General features: G+C 40.0%; 1 protein-coding gene across 1 annotated transcript in view; it reads right to left on the bottom strand.

Moving 5' to 3' along the window:
* Nucleotides 1-26,658, bottom strand: part of MEP1B (meprin A subunit beta) — a 79,088-nt gene that overhangs the window by 13,112 nt on the left and 39,318 nt on the right. Inside the window, exons 6-12 of the mRNA XM_077492620.1 lie at nucleotides 24,480-24,597; nucleotides 22,926-23,104; nucleotides 18,742-18,960; nucleotides 12,338-12,490; nucleotides 6,905-7,120; nucleotides 3,463-3,918; nucleotides 3,055-3,231 (exon numbers count right to left, since the gene is read on the bottom strand). Coding sequence (XP_077348746.1) covers nucleotides 3,055-3,231; nucleotides 3,463-3,918; nucleotides 6,905-7,120; nucleotides 12,338-12,490; nucleotides 18,742-18,960; nucleotides 22,926-23,104; nucleotides 24,480-24,597 — 1,518 coding nt within the window. The remainder of the gene's footprint in view (nucleotides 1-3,054; nucleotides 3,232-3,462; nucleotides 3,919-6,904; nucleotides 7,121-12,337; nucleotides 12,491-18,741; nucleotides 18,961-22,925; nucleotides 23,105-24,479; nucleotides 24,598-26,658) is intronic.

The following is a 26,658-nucleotide window of genomic DNA, read 5'->3' as shown; positions in this document are numbered from 1 at the left end:
AATGACACCCCCAGATCAGTTCGCATATCGCAGTGCGATCTGCAAACTTGGATCGCATGGTGTGAACACCCATGCGATCCGATTCTGCTGCGGACCAAAAAAAGGGTCCCGTGCGAGTTTGCGGCGGGTGCGACACGAATTCAGCCATACTATCTGTATAGCTGAACTCGAATCGCACAGAGATCGGATGTGATTTGCACTGCAGTGCGGTGCGAATCACATCCGTTCTCATAAACCGCTGCAATGTGAACCCAGCCTTAGTGACACTGGCGACGGGGGGTGATCACGGGGTTAAACCTTTATTGGGGGGGTTAGGGGGGTACCTTAGAACTAAAGGGGGCTAACCCTAACTGCCCTAACAGTTATTAGTCACAAATGACACCTGCCGGGTGATCAGGGGGTTAAACCTTTATTAGGTAATAAATGGCGGGTGCCCTGAAACTATAAAAAAATAACTAACCAACCAGCGTCACCTGTAACAGTTATATGGTGATCACTGGTGAAAGGGTTAACTAGGGGGCAATCAGGGGGCTTTATGCGGTAGTATATGGGGGTCCCTAGCGCTATAAAAAGCTGCGGCGAACCTAAATACCTACCTGCCTAACTAGCGTCACCTGTGACACTAATACGGCGATCAGAAAAATGATCGCTTATTAGGCTGGGTTCACACTGGAGCGATGCGGAAACGCCGCGAATCCGCGGCGGGTTCCCGCATCGCATGCCTCCCGGCGGCAGTTCACACTGCCCTATGCGAACTGCTGGGAGTGTCAGTGAAATGTTACTGACACCCCCAGATCAGTTCGCATATCGCAGTGCGATCTGCAAACTCGGATCGCATGGTGTGAACACCCATGCGATCCGATTCTGCTGCGGGCCAAAAAAAGGGTCCCGTGCGAATTTGCGGCGGGTGCGGCGGGTGTGGCGGGTGCGGCGGGTGCGGCGAATGGCTGAACTCGAATCGCACAGAGATCGGATGTGATTTGCACTGCAGTGCGGTGCGAATCACATTCGTTCTCATAAACCGCTGCAATGTGAACCCAGCCTTAGTGACACTGGCGACGGGGGGTGATCACGGGGTTAAACCTTTATTGGGGGGGTTAGGGGGGTACATTAGAACTAAAGGGGGCTAACCCTAACTGCCCTAACAGTTATTACAGTCACAAATGACACCAATGCAAAAAAAAAAAAAAAAAAAAAAAAAATGACATTGGTGTCACTGTGACTGGGGGGCAGGGGTAATTGGGGGGGTGATCGGGGGGTAAAGGGGGGGTGTGAGTGTGCCTGGCATGTTCTACTGTGTGTGGGATGTGTTGGTGCAACTCACTGATCCGCTCTCCTCCGTGTCGGAACGAAAAATACCGACACGGAGGAGAGAATACATCACTTCCTCTCCTGTGTTTACATTACAGGAGAGGAAGTGATGTCACCGGGGATTTCCATTCGTCGGGAGCGATCGCGAGGGGGTGGCCATGAATGAATGGCCGTCCCCTCGTCCGGGATCGCTCCCGAACGAAAACCGACCGCCGCAGGCACCGGGCGGGGGCCCGATCGGGCCCCCGACCCGCGGGAGGCAAAGGACGTACATATATGTGCTTATGCCTGCCCGTGCCATTCTGATGACGTACATCGGCGTGAGGCGGTCGGCAAGTGGTTAACCACTCACATTTAAGTATCTATTTTCACTGCTTTTTTTTTTTTTTTTTTTGTAGTGATGCATTAAAAAGACATCTTACATCACTTTTGTGCAGAGATTGTAAAGAAAAAAGTACAACTTTTGCCAAAAGAAAACATTCTTTACCCTGAAATTAACAACTATATTTGTATTTGTTATGTTAAAGTATAACTAAAGGCAACATGTTGATTTTTTTAGTTTTGGATAGAGTGGAGAGGTATTAGAACATCTAGTTCTGGTGATCTGGGGTTCCCCATGAATTCCCTTTATTTAGAGGGATTTTCCCTCACTTCCTGTTTGGCTATGGGACAGGCAGTGAAGAGAAATCTCCGCAATGGGACACAAATGGCAAGAAAACTGACAGGGGTGTCCTCTATCCAAAATGAAAAAAGTTTTGCCTATAGTTCTACTTCAGGTAATTCCATAGTTATTACGGAGTCAGAAGGCCCATAGCTAAAATATAAAACTTGTTCTGGTTCTTAATGGTTAAATAGGTGCAGCAACAAATGTGGTTATATAGACCCACTGGTCCCCCCATCTCAAATTTTTGCAATAATTTTTGCTGCACACTGTATAACAGTAATTGATAAAAAAAAAAAAAATGCAGCATAACAAGGGAAAAGATTTGAATATTGCTCATTTTTGGGTGAGGCTTAAGGCACCAGATTTTCCTTGCCCATAGGATAAGTTAATGCCGCGTACAGACGACCAGACTTTCCGTCTGAATCATTTCAACAGATATTCCGTGTGTGGGCTTCATCTGACTTTTTCTTAAAAAATTCTGACGGACCTAGAAATAGAACATGTTTTAAATCTTTCCGATGGAATCAATTTCTATCGGGAAAACCGTTCGCCTGTATGCTATTCGGACGGACCAAATACGACTCAAGGGCAGCTATTGGCCACTGTCTATTGAACTTCCTTTTCTAGTCCCATAGTACGTCATCACGTTAGAAACAAACGGACTTTGGTGTGATCGTGTGTAGGCTGTTTGGTCGGAACTCCGTCGGAAAGACCGTCAGAGTTTATTCTAAAGGAAAGTTCGGACGTGTCTATGCGGCATTATGGTCCACATTATATCTAAACTTATCATCTTGTGGAAAAGTCAAGGTGGTTCTGAAACAGGTCATTGTGTGTAACATTTTGCTGAATATGGTGGTTGGAGCCTTCCATCATGTTGGATGTTAAATATACAATTTGATAACAAGTCTCCTGTGTCCTCATCTCCAAGAAGACTTCAAATGAGCATGAAAACCAGGTCACCTTGTTGTTGGAGGAGTAGAACAAATACATATGTGCTTATCCCATCTGCCTTGATATTTTCATATTTTTTTTTGTTTTGTTATATGAATACCCACTTAATGTTGCACAATGTCACTTACCTTCTACTGTTATAAGAAGGAATGCATCACCCCCTTTTAGAAAATCTCTGCTATGTACCCGGTCATGTGTGATATATGCTGATGTTCCAAATCCAGGTCCACGGAAAAACTGTGTTCCATTAGAGAAGGAAGCATTGGTTCCTACTGTCTCAGGTTTATCCCAAAAAAATCCATTATCTAAAAAACAGAAAAAAAAAAAGATAACCTGTGTTCTGATTTCATTACAGCCAATATATGTTTTATTTACTTGTCTAAAGCATAGTGGTTTTGATATCTTTACAAACTCATCACATGAAATGCACTTTAAAAAATAAGGAAAAATATGAATTAATAATAAAAACATACATTGCAAACACGTGATTTGTAAACACAGATTTTTATTTTTATTTTAAACTTATTGTTACTTACCTGTTAGTTGGTAGGGATCTGTGGTAATGCTCCTTAGATTGTTCATACGCTTCCGAATATCTGGATTTTGATCCATCAGTACCATGGATGCCTGTCTTAGGGAGCATGGCCACTGCAATTTGTTGTCATTCTCTCCAGAAATAAGATGAAAATATATTCCCAGGTCATGGAACTTATCAGGAGAGGCCGTAGCTCTAAGCTGCACCTGGAAAGCATACCCATCGTTGGAATAAAAGGGAGGACTGTAAAGTCTAAGAGTTACATTATTGATCTGGTTTTCAAAGTTGTGGATGTGCCAAATAAAATGTGGGCATTTAGCTTCGGATAAATTAATATCGTCAATCGAAAAACCTCCAGTGGAGCTTCCACTTCCTTTTACTCCTTGAAAGACAACACGGAACTTTGTGCTTACGACTAGAGACACATGGTACAGCTGCCAATAGTTTGCAGGCTGAGCTGGAAAATCACATGAATAGAAAGAATTTATATTTTATTATGTACAGTTTTTTGTTTATAAACCACAGAAAAGAAAATCATGAATTGCATTAGACATGGTTGAAGCAAAGTTGAGTGAATTAATGTGCTAAAGAAATTAGTCATTTTTATTGTACTATTTGCCATAATGAAGGTCCAGGCTCAACCTTGTGTTCTTAGTATGTTAAATAGGGGTACATTTTTATAACTACCAATTTATTGGCCTAGAACAGGTGTGCTTAACCCATGGTCACATGTGGCCTGTGGAGACCTCTAAATTGGTCTGCAACCTCATGCTCTGGGATGCCCACGCCATGATCAAGGGATGGCCAACCCGCTATCCCAGAGCATCAGAGTGCATGGAATTACAGCCAGCAGTTGCTGAGGGAGCAGGAGCTGAAAAAGCAGATGAAAAAGCCGATGCTTCCTCTGTAGCACTGGCTACAAAGTGCACTTCAGCTGGGGCCTTTCTAGCAGCCTGGAGAGTAATGCCTGCAGAAGCTGGAAAAGGACAGTGTATTAAACATCATATACACTGCACATTTGCAATAGGCATATAGGCACTTTTATAAAAAGTTTTTTTTGGCTGCTTTCACACTGATCTGCAGGTGCAGCGCAGTGCTCCTGCGGCTTTCCTGTGAGTTAGCTGCACTGAGCCATAGACTTCTAGAATATCCTGTCTGGTGCACTTTCTGAAAGCACATCAAAACTCCTGAATGCAGGAGTTTTGGTGCACTTTCACAAAATGCACCATACTTGCAAGTCTGTGGCAAAGCAAAGCTAGCCCGCAGGTAAGCTGCAGGAGTACTGTGCTGTACCCGCAGTGCATCAGTGTGAAAACAGCCTTATATGAAGCTCAGGACAGTAAAGGCTTGTTTGCATTTGTGGTTTGAGGGGCGGTAAAACCCTATAGTTGAGATGTGTTTTTTCCACACCCCTCCCAACCACTGATGTAGCATCAGGGGTCTCAATGGTGACTCTGCCCTTTGCTTCAGGGGACCCTTACGGCCTCCCTGCCTCATTCCGCTTTACACTTTTATGCCGCGTACACACGGTCGGACTTTCCGGCAGAAAAAGTCTGACAGAATCATTCCATCGGATATTCCAATCAAGTGTAGGCTTCAGCAGACTTTTTCTTTCGACCTAGAAACCTAGAAATAGAACATGTTTTAAATCTTTCCGACTGAATCAATTTCTATCGGAAAAAACGCTCATCTGTATGCTGTTCTGACAGACCAAAAACGACACAAGGGCAGCTATTGACTACTTGCTATTTGACTTCCTTTTTTTAGTCTCATCGTATATGTTGTATGTCACCGTGTTCTAAACGATCGGACTTTGGTGTGATCGTGTGTACGTAAGTCCGTTTCAGCGGAACTCCGTTGGAACTCCGTCAGAAAAACTGTCAGAAAAACCATCAGAGTTTATTCTGACGGGAAAAACGGTTGTGTGTACGCGGCATTACACTTGGACAGGAGGGTTGGCGGGGTGGCATATCTGTGTGTATGTGTGTGTGTGTGTGTGTATATATGTAATATATACTGATCCTCTCCATTTTCCTTCTGCAACCATTGAATGCCAGCTTCTCCTCCTCTCCCTCCCACTGGCATTCAGTGGCTGCAGGAGAAAAATGCTCATTAAGCTATTCAAAATAAAAAAATTGATATAAATTCTCTTCCATGTCATTTTCTTGCGGCCAGTGACCAGTTACTAAATCACTTAAGTGGCCCTTATTTTTCAAAAGGTTGAGCAGCCCTGGCCTACAATGTTAGTTATCCTGGATGTGACTGGATCGGAATTGGAAAATCATCATTCTGTTTGCTTGACCATCTACAGACTTAGCCTGAAAAGTCATCATTTCCATTTCTTTATTTAGGCTGGGTTCACACCTCTGATGGATGCGAATCAGTGCCGCATTTTTGCCTGAATTCGGCCCTGAAACGGGGCCAAAGACTCACAGCAATCCTGTGCAAGCAGCTCTGCAGCCGCAACAGAGATATGTGAACCGGCTCCATAGACAGCCAGTCACAATCTCCTGTCATGCGAATTCGATGCAGGGAAACCCACACCCAAATCACATAGGTGTGAACCCAGTCTAACAGTTAAAAATAATGCATACAGTATGGCCACTACAATGTACATTCCTTATTCACCGAACCAACTGATTTTCTATAAGATTGTATGACCTTTATGCTTATGGTGTCTATGCAAACAACTCCAAATCTACTGCATGGGGAAATCTGATATGATTGCTATAATCCCTGGGTCTGGTGCCATGGGCTACTACACATCACATACAGTAGATATTCCTGCTTTTACAATATGACTTTGTCAAGGTACTTATCTGCAAAAAAATTAGTGATTATAAAACAAATAGGTTTATACTTATCTGCTCTGTGGAATGGAATTGCACAGAGCGAGCCCTGTTTGTGCACCCCTAGCAAGCCTCTTACTATAAAGGGCAGTCTTGCAGACTTGCTTCCAAGCCATACTGCCTGTGTATACACACAGACAATGCAGCTTGGCACTGCTCCCCGTTTCCTAGTCATTGGCTTTGATTGAAAGCAGCCAATGGCTTCTGCTGCTGCAGGAAAGCCTGTGAGGCCAGGAAGTGAGGGGAGAGAGCCACTGCAGATGGGCACAGGGCTGGATTGAATATGAGCTCAGGTAAGTATAAGGGGGGCAAGGGGGGATATTACTACCAAAACATTTTTTTCTCTTAATGCGGGGAATGCATTAAGGTAAAAATGTTTAGGCTTTATAACCATTTTAAATATTCGATGGCTCTCTACTCTTGATGATCAGAGTCAGTAAAGTACCACTGGGGTTTATTGTTAGACCATACAGTATATAATATTTCAAGCATGCAAGGAAAAACAAACTATTTTAGGATATTGTCACATTAGTACCTATTTACGCCCCCTTGACATAATAAAATGTGTTTTAGGTAAGAAGTAATGTCTCTCACCGTCGACTGTGGTGACAAATGTCAGTGTGCCGTTTGGAAAGGCATCTGTGTATTCTCTGATCCAGATGTTCAGGCGATCAGATACATCACCATTGTGGAAGTAGAAGAATTCCAAGCACTGAAATCCTCTCTTTGGGTAAAAAAGTCGACTTTCCAATAGTCCTGTATCTCCTGTATTCAGTGTGCTGGTGCTGAGGTGCATGAAATAACCACTGTCTGTTTGAGGAATCAAATAACATATTAGTTACTACTATCACATACAGTAGATATTCCTGCTTTTACAATATGACTTTTGTCATAGTGCTTTTCTGCAAAAAAGTGAAAGTGATTATAAAACAAATAGGTTTATACTTATCTGCTCTGTGGAATGGAATTGCACAGAGCGAGCCCAAATCTCCCCAAAGTCCATAGCAGACCCTTATCCGAGCACGCAGCCTGGCCAGTCAGGAAAGGGGGTGGGGACAAGCGAGCGCCCCCCCTCCTGAACCTTACCAGGGCGCGTGCCCTCAACATGGGGGGGTGCGGCCCCCCACCCCAAAGCACCTTGTCCCCATGTTGATGAGGAAAAGGGCCTCTTCCCGACAACCCTGGGCATTTTTTCAGTGTAGGGGTTCCCCTTTAAATCCATACCAGGCGACGGGGCTCGCGAGGTGTCAATCTCGCCAATGGAGGCGGCGACATTCACGTCTTTTGTCTATAGAATATAAAAAAAAAGTCACAGTTACTTTGCTGAGTAACTAATTACTTTTCCAATGTAGTAACCAAGTTACTAACGCAATTACTTTTTGGGAGAAGTAATTTGTAACTTAACGAATTACGTTTTTAAAGTAAGATGACCAACACTGGCGACCACCAATATCACTTAGAAAGACAGGAAACCCAGAACAAAGGAGGGTGGATTGTCCAAAAGGGAAACCTGTTCTGGTAACAAAAGTTCTGCCTACCAACACTAGGGTCATTGGTTTGAACAACCAACCACAGCACAACCTGCCTGGAGTTTGCTTGTTCCCTCTGTGCCTACGTGGGTTTCCTCCAGGTACTCAGGTTTCTTTCCACACTCCAAAAACATGCTGGTAGGTTAATTGGCTCCTATCTAAATTGACCCTAGTATGTGTATGTATGAATGTGAGTTAGGGACCACAGATTGTATGTTGTTTGATGGAAAGGACTGATGTAAATGTATAATAAATATGTAAAGTACTGCATAAAATGATGGCACTATATAAGTACCTGTAATAAATAATAAATAAAATAAAAGTCTAAGAGGGACATAGATAGTGAACTGAGAGGGGTTTTAACCCCCCCCCCCCCCACTGTATCTAAAGCTGAAGAAACATTTTGGCTATACACTTTAACCGTTTCCCGCCCGCCGTACACCAAACGTCCTTGGCTTGGAGCAGGGATATTTCAATGATATGCCTGTAGCTCTAAGGCAGTGATGGCGAACCTTGGCACCTCAGATGTTTTGAAACTACATTTCCCATGATGCTCCTGCACTCTGCAGTGTAGTTGTGCATCATGGGAAATGTAGTTCCAAAACATCTGGGGTGCCAAGGTTCGCCATCACTGCTCTAAGGAGACGTGAGAGAAGTTTATGGTCAGTGTTAACCCTTTTGATACCCGCTTGCATGACCACCCGTTTGCACAGGGGTCCATGCCATGAGGTGAGCGTGATTTTTACGCTATGTCAGTGCTACAGTTTGAATTTAAAACGTATTTGTGTGAACTGTGAAGTTAAGTCATGGATTGTGGAAACTTACAAGTGTCGAGGGATTTTATATAGTGTACACCACATTTACCACTTACTAATGCAGAGTTTCAATGCAAGGAGATCAGCTAAAAGTAGTTGGATCTGTATGTGCATTATAATTAATCGAAATTAGTCGATTAAGCGATTTAAAAAAAAATTATTAATCAAACACAAAAATGAGTACACCCCTCACATTTTTGTAAATATTTGATTTTATATCTTTTCATGTGATAACACTGAAAAAATTACACTTTACTACAATGCAAAGTAGTGAGTGTACAGCTTGTATAACAGTGTAAATTTTCTGTCCACTCAAAATAACTCAACACACGGCCATTATTGTCTAAACCGCTGGCAAGAAAAGTGAGTAAACCCCTAAGTGAAAATGTCCAAATTGGGCCCAATTAGACATTTTCCCTCCCCAGTGTTATGTGACTTCTTAGTGTTACAAGGTCTCAGGTGTGAATGGGGAGCAGGTGTGTTAAATTTTGGTGTTATCGCTCTCACTCTCTTATACTGGTCACTGGAAGTTCAACCTGGCTCCTCATGGCAAAGAACTCTCTGAAAAAAAGAATTGTTGCTCTACATAAAGTTGGCATAGGCTATAAGAAGATTGCCAAGACCCTGAAACTGATCTGCAGCATGGTGGCCAAGACCATACAGTGGTTTAACAGGTTAGGTTCCCCTCAGAACAGGCCTCGCCATGGTCGACCAAAGAAGTTGAGTGCACATGCTTAGCTTCATATCCAGAGGTTGTCTTTGGGGAATAGATGTATGATTGCTGCCAGCAATGCTGCAGAGGTTGAAGAGGTGGGGAGTCAGCCTGTCAGTATACGCCACACACTAAATCAAATTGGTCTGCATGGCTGTCATCCCAGAAAGAAGCCTCTTCTAAAGATGATGCACAAGAAAGCCTGCAAACAGTTTGCTGAACACAAGCAGACTAAGGACATGGATTACTGGAACTGAGATCAAGATAAACTTATTTGGTTCAGATGGTGTCAAGCATGTGTGGCGGAAAACAGGAGAGGAGTACAAAGACAAGTGTGTCTTGGCTACAGACAAGCATGGTGGTGGGAGTATCATGGTCTGCAGGTGCATGAGTGCTGCCAGCACTGGGGAGCTACAGTTCATTGAGGGAACCATGAATGCCAACATGTACTGTGACATACGGAAGCGGAGCATGATCCCCTCCCTTTGGAGACTGGGGCGTGGGGCAGTATTCCAACATGATAATTACCCCAAACACATCTCCAAGATATGTATGTATATATATATATATATATATATATATATATATATATATATATATATTGTAATATTTGGGGGTTATTTTAGCTTAAAGGTAGAGCTTACCAGTGAGCTGAGTCCACGCCAGATATGCCGTTTTAAGGGCTTGTAGGCCCACTTTTATTAAAGAAAGAAAAGTCCGATAACAAAATAGTTGCCCACACAGGGGTTTCAGCTTTCCACAGCAATAATGTACGTAGAACCAAAAATACCAAGCCACCTGGCTCTCTTTAGCAGCACTGCTGCTCAGACTTCTGCTGCAGCCCTCTTGGCTCTTTAACAGAGTTCCTGTACACCCAGTACCTCAGCACTCTTTACTAGCTTCTTTTTCAGCCCACAAGCTTGGACCCTCTGTCTGCTCTGACAGACCGACCTGTGCAGACATGCACACTTCTTCTCCCTTACATGCCTGGACTCCTCGGGAGGGTGGAGCCCAGAACCATAGTGTTGGCTTTGTTTTAAGCCCAAGACCCACCTGTGCAATCATCCAGCCAGACTGCTGGCTGTTCCCAAAACCCGGTCCCAGGATTGGAGATTCCGTACTACCACAATATATATATATATATATATATATATATATATATATATATATATACATACATATACGCATTGATGAGCATTTTTGTCATAAATAAGTGTAACCATGTCTACATACAGTCAGGTCCATAATTATTGGGACATCAACACAATTCTAATCTTTTTGGCTCTATACACCACCACAATTGAAATGAAACAAATAGGATGTAGGACATGCCTTAACTGCAGACTTTCAGCTTTAATTTGAGGGTATTTGCATCCAAATCAGGTGAACTGTGTAGGAATTACAATAGTTTGTATATGTGCCTACCACTTTTTAAGGGACCAAAAGTAATGTGACAATTAGCTGCTCAGCTATTCCATGGCTAGATGTGTGTTATTCCCTCATTATCCCATTTACAAGGAGCAAATAAATGGTTCAGAGTTCATTTCAAGTGTGCTATTTACATTTGGAATATGTTGCTGTCAACTCTCAATATGAGATCCAAAAAGCTGTCACTATCAGTGAAGCAAGCCATCATTAGGCAGAAAAAAATCAACTGTTTGGATCATCCTTAAAAAGAAAGAATGCACCAGTGAGCTCAGCAACACCAAAAGACCCACGGAAAACAACTATGGTGGAAAAAGATCAAGAACACTCTTCAGGAGGTAAGTGTATGTGTGTCAAAGTCAACAATCAAGAGAAGACTTCACCAGAGTGAATAAAGAGGTTTCACCACAAGATGTACACCATTGGTAAACCTCAAAAACAGGAAGGCCAGATTAGAGTTTGCCAAATAACATCTAAAAAAGCCTTCACAGTTCTGGAACAACATCCTATGGACATATGAGACCAAGATCAACTTGCACCAGAGTGATGGGAAGAGAAGAGTATGGAGAAGGAAAGCAACTGCTTATGATCCAAAGCATACCACCTCATCAATGAAGCATGGTGGTGGTAGTGTCATGGTGTGGGCATGTATGGCTGCCAATGAAACTGGTTCCTTTGTATTTATTGATGATGTATGTATGATGATGATGTAAGTGTTTCAGCCAATATTATCTGCTTATATTCAGCAAAATGCTTCAGAACTCATAGGACGGTGCTTCACAGTGCAGATGGACAATGACCCGAAGCATACTGCAAAGAGTTTTTTAAGGGAAAGAAGTGGAATGTTATGCAATGGCCAAGTCAATCACCTGACCTGAATCCAATTGAGCATGTATTTCACTTGCTGAAGATTAAACTGAAGGGAAAATGCCCCAAGAACAAGCAGGAACTGAAGACAGTTGTAGTAGAGGCCTGGCAGAGCATCACCAGGGATGAAACTCAGCGTCTGGTGATGTCTATGCATTCCAGACTTTAGACTGTAATTGACTGCAAAGGATTTTCAATCAAGTATTAAAACGTGAAAGTTTGATGGATGATTGTTAATCTGTCCCATTACTTTTGGTCCCTTAAAAAGTTTGAGGCACATATACAAACTGTTGTAATTCCTACACCGTTGACCTTATTTGGATGTAAATACCCTCAGCTGAAAGTCTGCAGTTAAAGGATCTTGTTTGTTTCATTTTAAATCCATTGTGATGGTGTATAGAGCCAACAAGTTTATAATTGTGTCCATGTCCCAATATTTATGGACCTAATTGTGGTTGCCCTCTCAATTTGCAGCATACCATTGTGAGTTAAGTTACACAACATTCATGTGTAGTGTAAGGCTTGCAAAAGTTAAACTTTGCCCTTTTGGTATTTACTGTGTCATATGAGATTTGTCCAATTAGCATATTATGCTTGACAGGAATTTTAGATGGATAAGGTGTCAACCATAAAATGAAACACAGCAATAAATGTAGTTATGTGATAAGATGCTGCTTACCTTTGCATTTCCCCAAGTTAGTGTGATCAGTACTGGGTCCTGTAGGGCTTTGAAGGACATGCTCCCAATCTGCATTATCTCCTGTACCTTGTATCATTCCACAGATGTTGTTGTACTCAAAATCACAAGTGTCCAGGAAAGTAAGAAAGTTAGCTAAAGAGACAAAACAGTTTTAGACAATGATCAGGATACAGAGAGCTACAAAAAACTGGTAGCCATGTGACTTGTTTATGTCATTGTATACCTTACCAACCAATATTTAATCACGATGTACAGTATGATAATAATGTGTTGTATTGTAAAGATGATTTAAATCTGAAGAACGCTTCAGGATAAGGATGGCCATGCATTATACAATGTTTTTGTACAATTTTCCTTTAGATTTACTAAAACTTTATAATAGGAGGTCAAACCTAAACACTTTCAATTAGTATGCAATCAGGCAGGCCCTTTCACTAGATAATGGAAGGTAAATCTAAAGGAAATTGAATGAGAAAATTATAATTAGTGGCCAGCTTAAGTACGCAAATGCATATCCTGTATTCTGGTTATCAGATGATCAGCCCAAAAATGTTTCATGTGTTTTAGATTAGAGTGATAACTTTTTATTAGGATGTATTTATATTTTACTTTAATTCTGTATTATAACTGTGATCTTCACTTTCATAGATTCCAACATTTTAAAATAAAGTTGAATCATCATGCATGTCTAGGCAAAACAAAATACTAAGTGCCAAGTTTTTGCATCTTTAATTCCAGACAAACAACTAAATTCATGGTTAAAATTACATAAATGGTCCTTCTTAAGCCAGCCATGTATGGTTCAAATCTCAGTCAGCTCAGCAGGGACCAGCAGAGATTCAAACCATCTATGGGCAGGCTGATTGTACCCAAGTCGATCCATTGATTGACTTGGGTACAACCAGCATGCAATTTCTTTACATGCGATTATTGCCAGCGGCTATATGGTACAGATACAAATTCCCAATACCTGAAAAAGTCAGTTACAGATAAGCTACAGGTTAAGAGAGCTTTACAATGTGTGCTAATCATTTCTAGGTACTAGTCAGCAGCAGGAAGCAGGTGTATGTAATAGTGCTAAAGTGCAATGTATGTGTCCTTATTAAACTACGGTGACCTGCAACCTGGTTGGTTGCTATATGTTACTGTGATATTACTGCCCATTGTACTTTCACTCAGATGTTCTACATTATTTAGGCCCCTTTCACACTGATGGACTGATCAGGTCTGCCTGTCAGTTTTTTGGGCAGACCGCCTGGACCATCCATAGCACTCTATGGAGCAGCTGTTGTCAGTGGACATGTGCTGACACCCACCGGCATCCAATTTGATCCGGTCCACTAAAAACAGACAGATGGGGACAGGCAGTCCATTTCCATCCAACCACCCCATAGAGAACAGCAGGCTGTGTCTGTGTTTGCTCTGCATGGCGGAGTGGACAGGGACCTGTCATATGCTTGCTTAGCGGGGAACAGGGGACCGATCCCTCGCTGATCAGGCAGATCCACTTGGCGGAGTCTATCCTATCTGCAGGGGGCCTTATAGAGGTTTTTCCTGCAAATCTCTAATTATCATCCGCAACAACCTCTGGATCATTAACTTCAAACAGCGTAATACAGAGTTAAAATGCATATATGGGAGATGTTTTTCCTGCCATATTATTTATGCATTTATTCATCTAGACCTGAGATATACACAGCTCTGTGAGGAAATATAGTCAAGTTAATGATCTTGCTTTTCGGTAATACAAATAAACATCAAACCTTGGTCACCTCCCTTTAACATGTTACTCTCCTGTCAGCTTGTTTCTTGTGTATGCGTCACAGTCCAACTAGTTTAGAGTACTGACCTCCCCACCTCCCACTCCCAGTCTAAGTGCTACTGTTATGCCCTGTACACACGGTCGGAATTTCTGATGGAAAATGTGCGATCGGATCAGGTTGTCAGAAAATCCGATCGTATGGTGGCTCCATCTGACTTTTTCCGTCGGAATTTCCGACACATAAAGTTTGAGAGCAGGATCTAAATTTTTCTGACAACAAAATCCGATCGTTTAAATTCCGATCATGTGTAGACAGACAAAGTGCCACGCATGCTCAGAATAAATTAAGAGTATTACAGGAGGGGAGGTCGGGACTTTAGATGAGGCGTGCATGGTGGGACCAATCAAATTCACAAAAGTCCAAACATATGTATGTTTATTGAGACCAATGATCAACATAGCATAGAAAACATTACAGCACACATTGTAAACAATTATCCCTTCAGATCTATACTGAACAGCGTATGACAAAATGGCATGAACAGATAAAATAGGAGTAATACATCCTAATCCTCCATATACCAGCGTATATCATTGCAAATTTGAGAATAAATTAAGAGACCACAGCTATTGGTATTACCTTAAAAGATACTAATGAATGCAGTTCTGTCATCAAGTAAACGTAATTAAATGTGTAAATGAAAATGTAAGTAGTTAAATTTGACTTATCGGCCTTTCTGTCTACTGTACATCAGAGCTTAGAGGGGAGTATGGGAGAAGAAGCACAAGAAGCAAATCAGGAGTACTGAAGCTATGATGGCAGGAGAAGAGAACAGAGACATGAGCTCATCATCTGCTGCTTCTACTTTCACTGTCCAGTCACGGGTAGGGGGTAGGGAGGGGACCTGAAAGCAAAAGTAAATCTGCAACATAGAAAAATCAGGTTCCTTCCCCCAGAACAGTGTTGTGTGGCAGAGTTGTGTAAATATCAAGACTGGCTGGACAATAATACAAATCCCTTGGCAGGTAAAAAACAAACAACAAAACTGTACATATACAGTATTTAACTGTTGAGTGCCAGCCACCATTTTAAAACAGTGCTGGGACAGTGGCTCTTCATGTGTCCTGCTGGCACTTGCACTGGAACCACCAGCTGTTAGTGACAGCCAGGGTCCAGTACTAAGCCCAGCAGCTGAAAAGATTAGCTCCTGGGCTTCCCTTGCTTCTGCAGACTGCTCCATAGGATGTTGAATGCTGTGTTGTGACATCATGGCACTTCCTCTGTGCACAGAGGACAGAATAGAGATGTTACAGCTCTGTCGAGAACCATTTTTTGCAGCAGTAGATCACTGTTTTAGTGATCTATTGCTGACTTGTTGCAGCCAACAATAGATTACTATTAGAAGTGATCTGCTGCTGAACAGCTGCATGAGGGTCTGGATTTGGGCTCCACTGACTAAATTCAGACCCCCCATGAAGAAAAAAAAGGAAAATAAATAAATAAAATTTGCGAAAAAAATATAAAGAGTAATTAAAATAATAATAATAATAATAATTATATATATTATATTGCATCTACAGGTATATGTATATAATGTATACATGTTTTTAATATATAATAAAAAATATCCCTTAGATTGCAAAAATGATGTTAGATGATCTGAGTGACATACAGTGCTTACAGCGTTCACATCAAATTCACTTCCGGGTTGCCGTCGGTGGTTGGAACGCAGGTGGAGCGCAAACCGCGTATCCACCGTACGGCTTCCAAGGAAATATATTTTTTGAACACTACGCGATAAAGACTCTATCCCAGGGGGGAATACAGCTAAGACTCACCACCTTTACAGGATAAATTCCGGCAGAAGTACCCTAATTAAGGGGGTTCTTATTTCTATCCCCAATTTTTCATTTCCCTAGTAGGAGGTTTTTCTGGTTCCCCTGAGACAGAGATTACATCAGCGTTTGTTCTTCTAATAAGATTTATTCATTTTTTATGGTATTTTCTGGAGCAATTCCGGAACATTTGGGGGGATTATTATATTAATCCCCTGGTGGACTGTGTTTCCACAGTGTATCTCAATACATGAGAGTTGTGGTTATATTCAGTATTTTTCATTTTTTGTTTTGTCCTTTTGTTTTTTACGGCTGTTTTTATATATTTTTATATTTTTTGTGCAAATAAATCAATTTTTATATGGTTTACACTATGGAGGCTCCCATTTTTTTCTTATGAGGATATTTGGAATCCATGTTGGAATATGTTCAGTCACCAATTATGAAGTAAAGACCCGGATATCCGGAGATTGATCTTAAAGGCGAACAACCCCTGCAGGGGTACATACTTCTGGTGAGTGGGGTTCCTGGTGGGGGAGCACAGAAGTCATGGTGAAGATTGCACAGGAAGCACTAAAGTCAATTTATGGAATTTTTTTCTGAATTTTTTCTGGATTTGCACTAATGAACATTTATTTGGGACTCATCTAATATATTTTTATATATTTTTTCTTGTTATTTATCATATATTTTTATACATTTTCCTGCACTTTATTATGAATTAATTTTTTATTTTCATTTTAATTTTAATTTTATTTTTATTTCTATTTGTATTCTGTATTTTCACATATTTATAAGGTCTTTATGTTTTAGAGCATCTTTTTGGGTTTTCATCACTAGGGGTCGTACTATATTATCAAGTATCATATTAACCCCTTGTGTGTATAGATATACACATTTTTTATTTTGGGTTTGTCATGTTTTTTGGTTTCTGAGTGTTTGCACATTTTTTCACATTTAGTTATTGGGTATAACATTTTTGTCACCAAACACTGATATAGTGTACTTATGTAATTTCAGGTTTTTAGGTTTATTATTGACTGATACATTACATATATACTTTGTTATTAAACACTGGTATAGTGTACTTATGGGATCTTAGGTCACTAGGTTTACTATTAAATGACACATTTTATATATATGTTTGTATATATGCGACTTGAGTTATAATCGCAGTAGGTCATACATGGAGTTTGGTACACGTGGGATCTTACTATTTTTTGGTTAGATTTTGGAGTTTTTTGGGATTGAGGTTGTTGCATTATACTCAGTGGGGAGTTTTTTGGCCTATTTCAGCACTGTTTTTTGGCTTATTTCAGCACTGTTATGTTTCTGTGATGAATCACAGTTAGCATTAACAGTTTTTGACATCAGAATCTCCGTTGATTTGGAGACATATTATTTAATTTGTTTGATTATTAGTCCCTGATATTAGAATTTCAGTTCTTGAAACCAGTATTCCTGCTGTTTTAGAGACATATTACACATATTGTTTGCTATAACATTTTCTGGGTGCAGCTGTTTTTTCTGCATTTATTCCTGGGTCCATTAGTATAAGGTTTAGGGAGGCCACTGGGTTCTTTGGATAAAAACCCTGGTTTTCACCTACATCTACCCTTTATGAGTCCAGATGGAATGAGAGCCTGGTTTTAGGCAGCGCAATTTCACCCCGGTCGCTATATTATATTATTTTCTTAAAAGAACCCCTATTAGGGGATTCCTTTTCTTCGGGGGGCAGCAGCCTACATAAAGTTTTACATACAGGTATTCTAGACATATAGAGTATTCATAACTATCCGGCTAAGGCTTGGGTTTATCTACTCCTGGTGGTGAATAGCGCGGTTCTTTCATTCTTATTAGCGTTCACATCAAATGCTCACATAAGTGAAGGCAATGTCATTCAAATTTTCACAGCTGTGAAGAAGTCACCTTATTTTTACCCTCGTCAACTTTACTCAAATGGTTTTTTTCCCACTAACACGCATTGCAATGTAGCATCAAATTAGCAATGAATCTCTCCTATAGTAAAACGCATACATTAGCTTTGAGCTTCCCTAAACTTCTACATTACTTACTAAGCCCACAACAGTAAAATCAGTCTGTATATGATGTAAAAAAATGCTTGTTATACTCACTGTGGAACCTAAGGGGCTAATCCTGCGCATTGTGTAAAAAAAGCCGCTTGATCCTGGCTTCTCTGATCCTCCCCTCCTTCCACTGACACCTAATAATTTCCTGATACCACAGAGTCTATGCAGTCAGGTTGCACATGCTCAGTTTGGTGTGTATTGTGTAGAGATTTTTTTTCTTCTGGGAAGGATGCATGTGATCAGCACATGGCCAATCAGCACTGTCCAGACAGTTTTGCAGTCTCATAGGGCAGTCAGAAAACTCCTCCTATAACTTAACCAGTGCTTCACTGGACACTGATATAGGTCACAAGACTGCTATATACTGCTGATAAGAAAAGGTGTTTAGCAGTTTATATTTACTAAAATAATTGCATTTCCATGTTCTGTGTACTGTGGGAGACCAGATATAGTGAATGCAGGGTCCTGGGATTAGTAAATCTTTAAATGTCACACTTACATTAGGATAGACCACAAATATACAGTATGTTGTGTGAAACGTTGAGTGAGTCATTACTGAAAAAAAAACACTCTGGGAGTCAAGGAGGCACAGGAAGTTAAAGGCCTGCGGACTCAATCAATCACTAATGAGGTTCATTATAGCAGTTGTGCAGGATTTGAAATTGATAAAATAAAAATATATTTTAGATACTTACAACAGTTATACAAACGATTAAGCTTTTCAAGATCGTAGTCACTGAAATCCATTCTTTGTCCAATGACATCACTGAAGGATTCTATCCGTGTTACAATGGTGGGTTCACTGCCAATTTGAAAGGCTGTCTTACTGTAATGCATAACTGATGTGTAGTCATATGGGACATTTAGAGAGCTGGACCGAGTATCATTATATGTATTGAAATTGCCTTCTCGTCCTGTGAAAAAAAAGGACATTGTAATGTTTCAAAAACCAACTCATAATCATCTGTCACTGAAAGTTTTTGCAAGCCATTCACTAAAAAAAGGAACTTAAAGTGTATGTTAAGTTTTCTCCTTTTTTTTGTTTTGTATAAAAGTGAAAACTTTTGTTTACTTTTTGCTGTCCCTTTTCCACTGGGGAGATTCCCTTCACAGAGACAGAGAATTCCCAATTTAGGCAGTCATCATCAGAAACATTGTCCCCATCTCTCACTCCCATGGTATTTAGCATCTTCCACCTAGTGACCGGGACGCTTCTTGTTGATGGTGTAAAACGAAGCATACATTAAGGCATCCTTACAGTCATGTCGCTTCCAGGTCCTTGGCTTCCGGTTTTGTGTTTACATGGGAGTGGAATGCACGCCGACCCTTGAGCGTGAGCCAAGTGGCGGCAGTTCCCTCCAGCATTCATGCGGGCTATCCTTAGTGTCGGAACAAGGCACCTACACATGTAAGAAGGCATTTGCATTGTTTTTTAAGTATTTTTAAATAAAACAGTGTTATGCTATTGGTCCCCCCCCCCTCTTTTATTTTCAATGGGTTACCATGGTGGAGAGGGGGATAGGAAGAAAAATCTTCTGACCTATTCATAAGACCAACAAAGCAAGTTCCAAGACCTAACCACTTAAGCGCAATTCGACCTTCTTTTTAGCTAAAGAGTTCATGGCCCTCTGGTGAGTAGGACATCCTACTGAGCACATCGGGTGTGTGCTTGTCTGGATACATTACAAGTTGGTGATGGTTTTCCACAGTATGTCTCATTGAAGACACATCATTGAAGATTTCATGAACTGTTCAAAGGACATTTATTCTATTCATTTTAGGTCACAAGTAAGTTGCATTATGGTTTAGCACTTTGCACTTTAATGTTTTATATGATTTAAGAGGTTGCACTAGCTTATATTGTGTATGTTATTGATTAATTCCTATTTCAGTTGGTAACACGACAGGCTTTAATAGCACCCCACCCCCCCCCCCCCCCCAAAATGTCTCCCTTTCTCAAGAAGACATAATGCATGTTAAAATGCATGCATTAATGCAACACATCAAAACAAGAAGCATTAAGCAACCACAAGTTGGGCACTGGGGATGTAAGACCTTAAGTAAAAAAAAAAAAATAGTTTCCTTCAAATCTCAAGTCCAGTTCTTTCTCTTTCTCTGGTTGATCAGAAATAACATACTGTTGAATAGACAAAAGATATATATAGACAAAGGCTAGTGGTCATATTTATCTATATGTTGAAAAGGTGCCACATCCCAGTTAAAGATTATTCAAAAGAAAGGGGAAATTGAAAAAAAGGGACTGGAGGGCAACCAACCCCCGGGATTTTTTTAACGGCACCAGATATACTTAAACCATAGGTAAAATCATTGAAATTTTTATTTAGTGTACAAAAAACATTTTTTTAAACAGACTAGACAATTACATCCATTTAACATACAAAGTACAAAGTGCAGATATACAGAAGTTGGTATATGAGCCTACAAGACTCCATCAGTTACCCCATTCACATATGACTTAGACAGCATTGTTTCTTTCCTACATGTTTCGCTCTTCAGAGCTTCCTCAGGACAATTGCAGCATACAGCAATCAATAAAAAACTGAAATTATACAAAAAGATTTATTTTAATACAAATACACAGTTTTTTGTACACACAACGGACCCCAAAGGGGGCATGAGAGGTGTCCACCTAGGTTGACACATCTGATTCAATCATTCTAGTGGTGGATTCACTCAAGTCCAACAAATTGGTTCAAGAGTAGCGAAACCATCACCCTTAAAGAGTTAAAACAAAAGGGCATAATTTATATATCAATGTTGGATAAACAAATAAGTTATTGGAAAGGGAACAACTAAACCATTCTCATGAATGGCACCCCCAAATTCAGTACATAAAGTATATAGTATAATTCTCCTTTATGGAGATTGCAGACAGGGTTGTGAGGAATCAAACTCAAAAGAGAAAATAAAATGAAATAAAAAATGAAATAAACTGGACTAAAAATTATACACAATGCTAAGACAAACAAAAAGACATCTTACCCCATATATCTGGTAAATTTATTTGATTATCTGTCGTTGTTTTCACATATTATATATATCAAAGGTGCTTAAGTGAGGACAAATAGTCTTCTCCTCTTTTATCGTCAAGCAAGCGGACCGCGATGAAAGCCCCTTTAGGGATCCCCCATTCCTACCCCCAAAGGATCTGCAGAGGCACGAGAAACATATATAAGATATATCTAGGCCATTTGAATATACTTACCAAATGGCACAATCAATGTTATAAACGTACCTGGTAATACCAAAGCAGTAACTAAAATAGAACCAGTTCAAACATGCCCGATGTCCACGAATACCATATATTGTCAGATAGAGATTGGACAGAGTATGTTTCTGAACACGAGAAATTTCTCTGTGCTAATCTGTGAAACAAGAGAGTAAAAAGAGAAGCCATGTCTCCGTCAGTTTTCTATAACCATCCCAAAAGTAAAGAGTACATGGCTCTAAACTTGGACTTCAGGAACATCCACCTGCCAAACGGACGGATGAAGCTTTGAAATCTCCCTGACTTTGCCACGGTGCTCTATCTAACAGGTAGGAAAGAAAAGGTTCTTACAGGACTAGGTGGATGTTCCTGAAGTCAGATTAGCACAGAGAAATTTCTTGTGTTCAGAAACATACTCTGTCCAATCTCTATCTGACAATATATGGTATTCGTGGACATCGGGCATGTTTGAACTGGTTCTATTTTAGTTACTGCTTTGGTATTACCAGGTACGTTTATAACATTGATTGTGCCATTTGGTAAGTATATTCAAATGGCCTAGATATATCTTATATATGTTTCTCGTGCCTCTGCAGATCCTTTGGGGGTAGGAATGGGGGATCCCTAAAGGGGCTTTCATCGCGGTCCGCTTGCTTGACGATAAAAGAGGAGAAGACTATTTGTCCTCACTTAAGCACCTTTGATATATATAATATGTGAAAACAACGACAGATAATCAAATTAATTTACCAGATATATGGGGTAAGATGTCTTTTTGTTTGTCTTAGCATTGTGTATATTTTTTAGTCCAGTTTATTTCATTTTTTATTTCATTTTATTTTCTCTTTTGAGTTTGATTCCTCACAACCCTGTCTGCAATCTCCATAAAGGAGAATTATACTATATACTTTATGTACTGAATTTGGGGGTGCCATTCATGAGAATGGTTTAGTTGTTCCCTTTCCAATAACTTATTTGTTTATCCAACATTGATACATAAATTATGCCCTTTTGTTTTAACTCTTTAAGGGTGATGGTTTCGCTACTCTTGAACCAATTTGTTGGACTTGAGTGAATCCACCACTAGAATGATTGAATCAGATGTGTCAACCTAGGTGGACACCTCTCATGCCCCCTTTGGGGTCCGTTGTGTGTACAAAAAACTGTGTATTTGTATTAAAATAAATCTTTTTGTATAATTTCAGTTTTTTATTGATTGCTGTATGCTGCAATTGTCCTGAGGAAGCTCTGAAGAGCGAAACATGTAGGAAAGAAACAATGCAGTCTAAGTCATATGTGAATGTGGTAACTGATGGAGTCTTGTAGGCTCATATACCAACTTCTGTATATCTTGTACTTTGTATGTTAAATGGATGTAATTGTCTAGTCTGTTTAAAAAAAAGTTTTTTGTACACGAAATAAAAATTTCAATGATTTTACCTATGGTTTAAGTATATCTGGTGCCGTTAAAAAAGTCCCAGGGGTTGGTTGCCCTCCAGTCCCTTTTTTTCAATTTCCCCTTTCTTTTGAATATACTGTTGAATACCTGCAATGATGTGCTACAACCAGTCTTTAGACAAAGACAAGAGCAGGGTGTCAGAACAGTTCTTCACCTTGTGTTAGAGATGTACTGTAAATAACAGGTCTTACCACTCAGGATTCTGTCCCACACAATTATGACATAGTCATCTCGGTCAGAGCGTGATTGTTCATGCCAAAACCCCAGAGAATGGAGAAATTCATGCTGAATTGTAGCTATTCTGTCACAGTTTTGACCAAGTGAAAGTTGCTGCTTTCCCCTACGTAAATTGCCAATATAGGACCAACATCTATATAACAAGAAAAGGAATGGTTATGTTTTTCACTCAAAACTGTAGTAATACACTCTGAAAAAATACAAAGTTATGAATATGATATATATATATATATATATATATATATATATATATATATATATATATATAACATTGTCCCATTGTCTTGTGCTGCCCCCTTCATTCTTAGTATACTGACTAGCCTCAGTATGACTCTAAAGATTAAATGAACTTAAGAAGCTGTGCCCAAAAAAAAAGGTATACAGAGGATCAAATCTCACTCAAAATCTTCTGAGCCTGGCAGTCAGAGGCACAGTGGCTTCGATTTCACATGGCTTTGGACATGCTTTTTTTTAATCACTTCAGCCCCGGAAGATTTTCCCCCTTAACGACCAGGCCCTTTTTCGTGATACAGCATTGCGTCGCTTTAACTGCGCGGTTGTGTGACGCTGTATCCAAACAAAATTCATGTCTTCTTTTCCCTCCACAAATAAATCTTTTGTTTGATGGTATTTGAGCACCTCTGTGGTTTTTATTTTTTGCACTATAAAAAAAAGAGTGACCATTTTGAAAAAAATATTTCCTTTTTTTAAATTTTTTGCTATAATTATTATTGCCACATTTAAAAAAAAAACAATTTCTTCCTCGGTTTAGGCCAATATGTATTCTTCTACATATTTTTGGTGAAAAATCCCAATAAGCGTATATTGATTAGTTAGTGCAAAAGTTATAACGTCTAAAAAATAGGGGAAAGATTTATGGCATTTTTATTGTTTTTTTTTACTAGTAATGACAGCGATCTGCAATTTTTAGCGGGACTGCGACATTGCAGAGGACAGATTTGACAATTTTGATACTTCTTTGGGACCATTGACAGTTATATAGCGATCAGTGCTGTAAAAATGCACTGATTACTGTGTAAATGTCACTGGCTGGAAAGGGGTTAACGCCAGGGGGTGATCAAGGGGTTAAATGTGTGTTTCTAACTGTGGGGGGATGGAACTGACTGGAGGAGGAGACAGATCGTTGTTCTTAATTACTAGGAACAGCAAATCTGTTTCTCCTCTCCTGTCAGAGCAGGGATTTGTGTTTTTACATACACAGACCCCCACAGACATTTAAAAGTGTAATTTCATGAAATAATTAATGGGGGCATGTTTAGGGGTGGAATTAGGTCCAGGGGAAGGTAGGGGATGGATGGGGCAACTGGTGGCGAGTAACTATTCAGGCCTCGGCTTTAGTGATCAAGGTAAAGAAAAATGGCACAAAGCTTGAAACATGAAACGATTAAGAAAGTTATATATTATAATGTATTCCCCCCCAGGAGTGCAAATTATAAACAAGACACTTATTTCGAATGAAGTAAGGGGCACAATAAAAGTTTTCATACCCACTTTCCTTGAATACTGAGATGTAATTTGGTTCACCCTCCCAAGGTTTGAAGTCTATGCAAGATTTGAGTCGGTAACGTTCAAAAGCTTCTAAGACAAGTGCTTTGGTATTGATGTCTGCAATAAAAGAAAAATAATAAAATATTTTTTCTTTGCCGTTAGATAATATAATAAAAAATTATGTAACCATGTTTTGAATTACTAGTCGAAAAGATTATGCATTAATGACTTACTGATGGATTAATAGAGTAATATTATTGCATCAAAACTGAGCAATATAAAATGGATGGAACTTGTTTCTTCTTATGTCTTGGTGACTTAATATAATATCTTATTATTTTTATATTAAGCTCTTTTCAAATTAGAATGATTTTTCCCTTACTATGTTATGGCTGAAAAATAACATTTATGTGTATGATATTTTTTCTAAATACAGGTACATTTAAACCAGCAGAATAACTCCTAAAGCAAAGTTTGCTTTGTCCATGCAAGGAAGAAGTAACAGGTTCACTTTAATGTTAGTCTCAACAGCTGCTTATACTTACCCTTGGTCCCATTACATTTCTGGTAACAGCCATGTGACTTACTCCTTTCAAACTCAACACTGGTAATTGACCATAAAGGCACCCAGTGTTATCACATAGGATGGGGAGTCCTTAGCCCTTTGAAAGTTCAAGACAAAACTTTTAGTAGCCAAATGGGGTAGCGGGCAAGCAAAACAAAATTAAATACAAGTATCTGTAAAGGGCCAACATTAAAGTTAGCCTGCCTGGTTTTGGAAAACCGTATGCAGTTAACACTTGTGTATAGCATTAGGTATGTTAAGGCGGTAGTAAAAAATACATAAAAGTTTCCCCCTGCAAGGTAAAGCCATAATGTGCTAGTATGTATCACATACTAGCTCATTATGAAGGACTTAAATGAAAACTAAGCCCTCCAGAGGCACGCTGTCACCGCTGTAGGTGCTTCCATCTTCACCCGGTCTTCCTTCTGGGTTCGTCCACTACGGCCCCTCGACTGAGAGACGTCTCTCCTGCGCATGTGCCACGGGATTTTCAGCTGCAGCACACGGAATGACACGGGTATGCCGTTCCTCTAGAGTGCATGTGCCGGTGATGTCACGGGCTGCTGCTGGCTAGAATATCTTCTAGCAGATATTCATTTTACCTACAGGTAAGCTTTATTATAAGCTTACCCGTAGGTAAAAATAATGAATGAGTTTACTACCACTTTAATCCCTCCTTTATTTTGCATGTTTTTATTTATATTTTTTTTACATTTATATGCAGACCAAGCTCATCAATGAAAGTAACAGTTGCAGAGGTCAGGACAAACTTTTAGGTATGCTTAGACAGTTGCAGGAGCCTATTTATTTTTGTATCTATTTTAAGAAGACAAAATAAACCATGTAAATAAAGGGTAATCTTTGGAAGCACTCCTGGCAGACTAGGTTGTCCCAACCTCATTTTACATTACTTTTCTTGGACATTTTGGTCTACATGAACATTATAGAAAAAAAATAAAATAATCAATATACTCAATACTATCAGTGCATATAATCAGGCCTAAATTTACTCCATTTGTCGCCCTAAGGCCGGGTCCTTTAATGGCGCCCCCCTCACACACACCACCATTCTCGTCCTTTACCGATAACTGCTACAATAGATCAATTAAAAGCATATCTCCACACACAAGAACACTGAAAATAACTGGCTTTAATTGTACAGACTGAAAATACTCTGTAATGCAGAAAATGCCTTATAAAGATTATAGCAGTAAGAAACTCCCTACAATTTTTTAGTTCTAACTTTTCTTTTGGCAAACTCATCGATAATATCTTCGTAGGACAAAGTATTTAAAAGGTTATGACTCAATGGCAAGCAAAGCTAAACTGTTCAGTCTTTCTTGATCCAAAGATGATCTATAATACTGCCACTGTGCCCTCAAACACTGCCACTGTGCCATAAAATGCTGCCAGTGTGCCCACCAAATGCTGCCAGTGTGCCCATCAAATGCAGCCAGTGTGCCCATCAAATACAGCCAGTGTGCCCATTACATTTTAAAACGTTCTACTTTTCCAGTTCTACACATGGGGTGCGGGAGCCAGTGGAGGAGAAAGAAGACCTACCTTGTCCTCCTGGCCAGCTCAGCTCTGAATCTGATCAATTCCTCCACACT

The sequence above is a fragment of the Lithobates pipiens genome, unplaced genomic scaffold (assembly GCF_037356315.1).
Source record: "Lithobates pipiens isolate NorthernLeopardFrog02 unplaced genomic scaffold, aLitPip1_a1.2 Scaffold_19, whole genome shotgun sequence".
NCBI classification, from domain to species: Eukaryota; Metazoa; Chordata; class Amphibia; order Anura; family Ranidae; genus Lithobates; species Lithobates pipiens.
The sequence above is the reverse complement of the archived record's forward strand: the minus strand, read 5'-3'. Positions and strand labels throughout refer to the sequence as shown.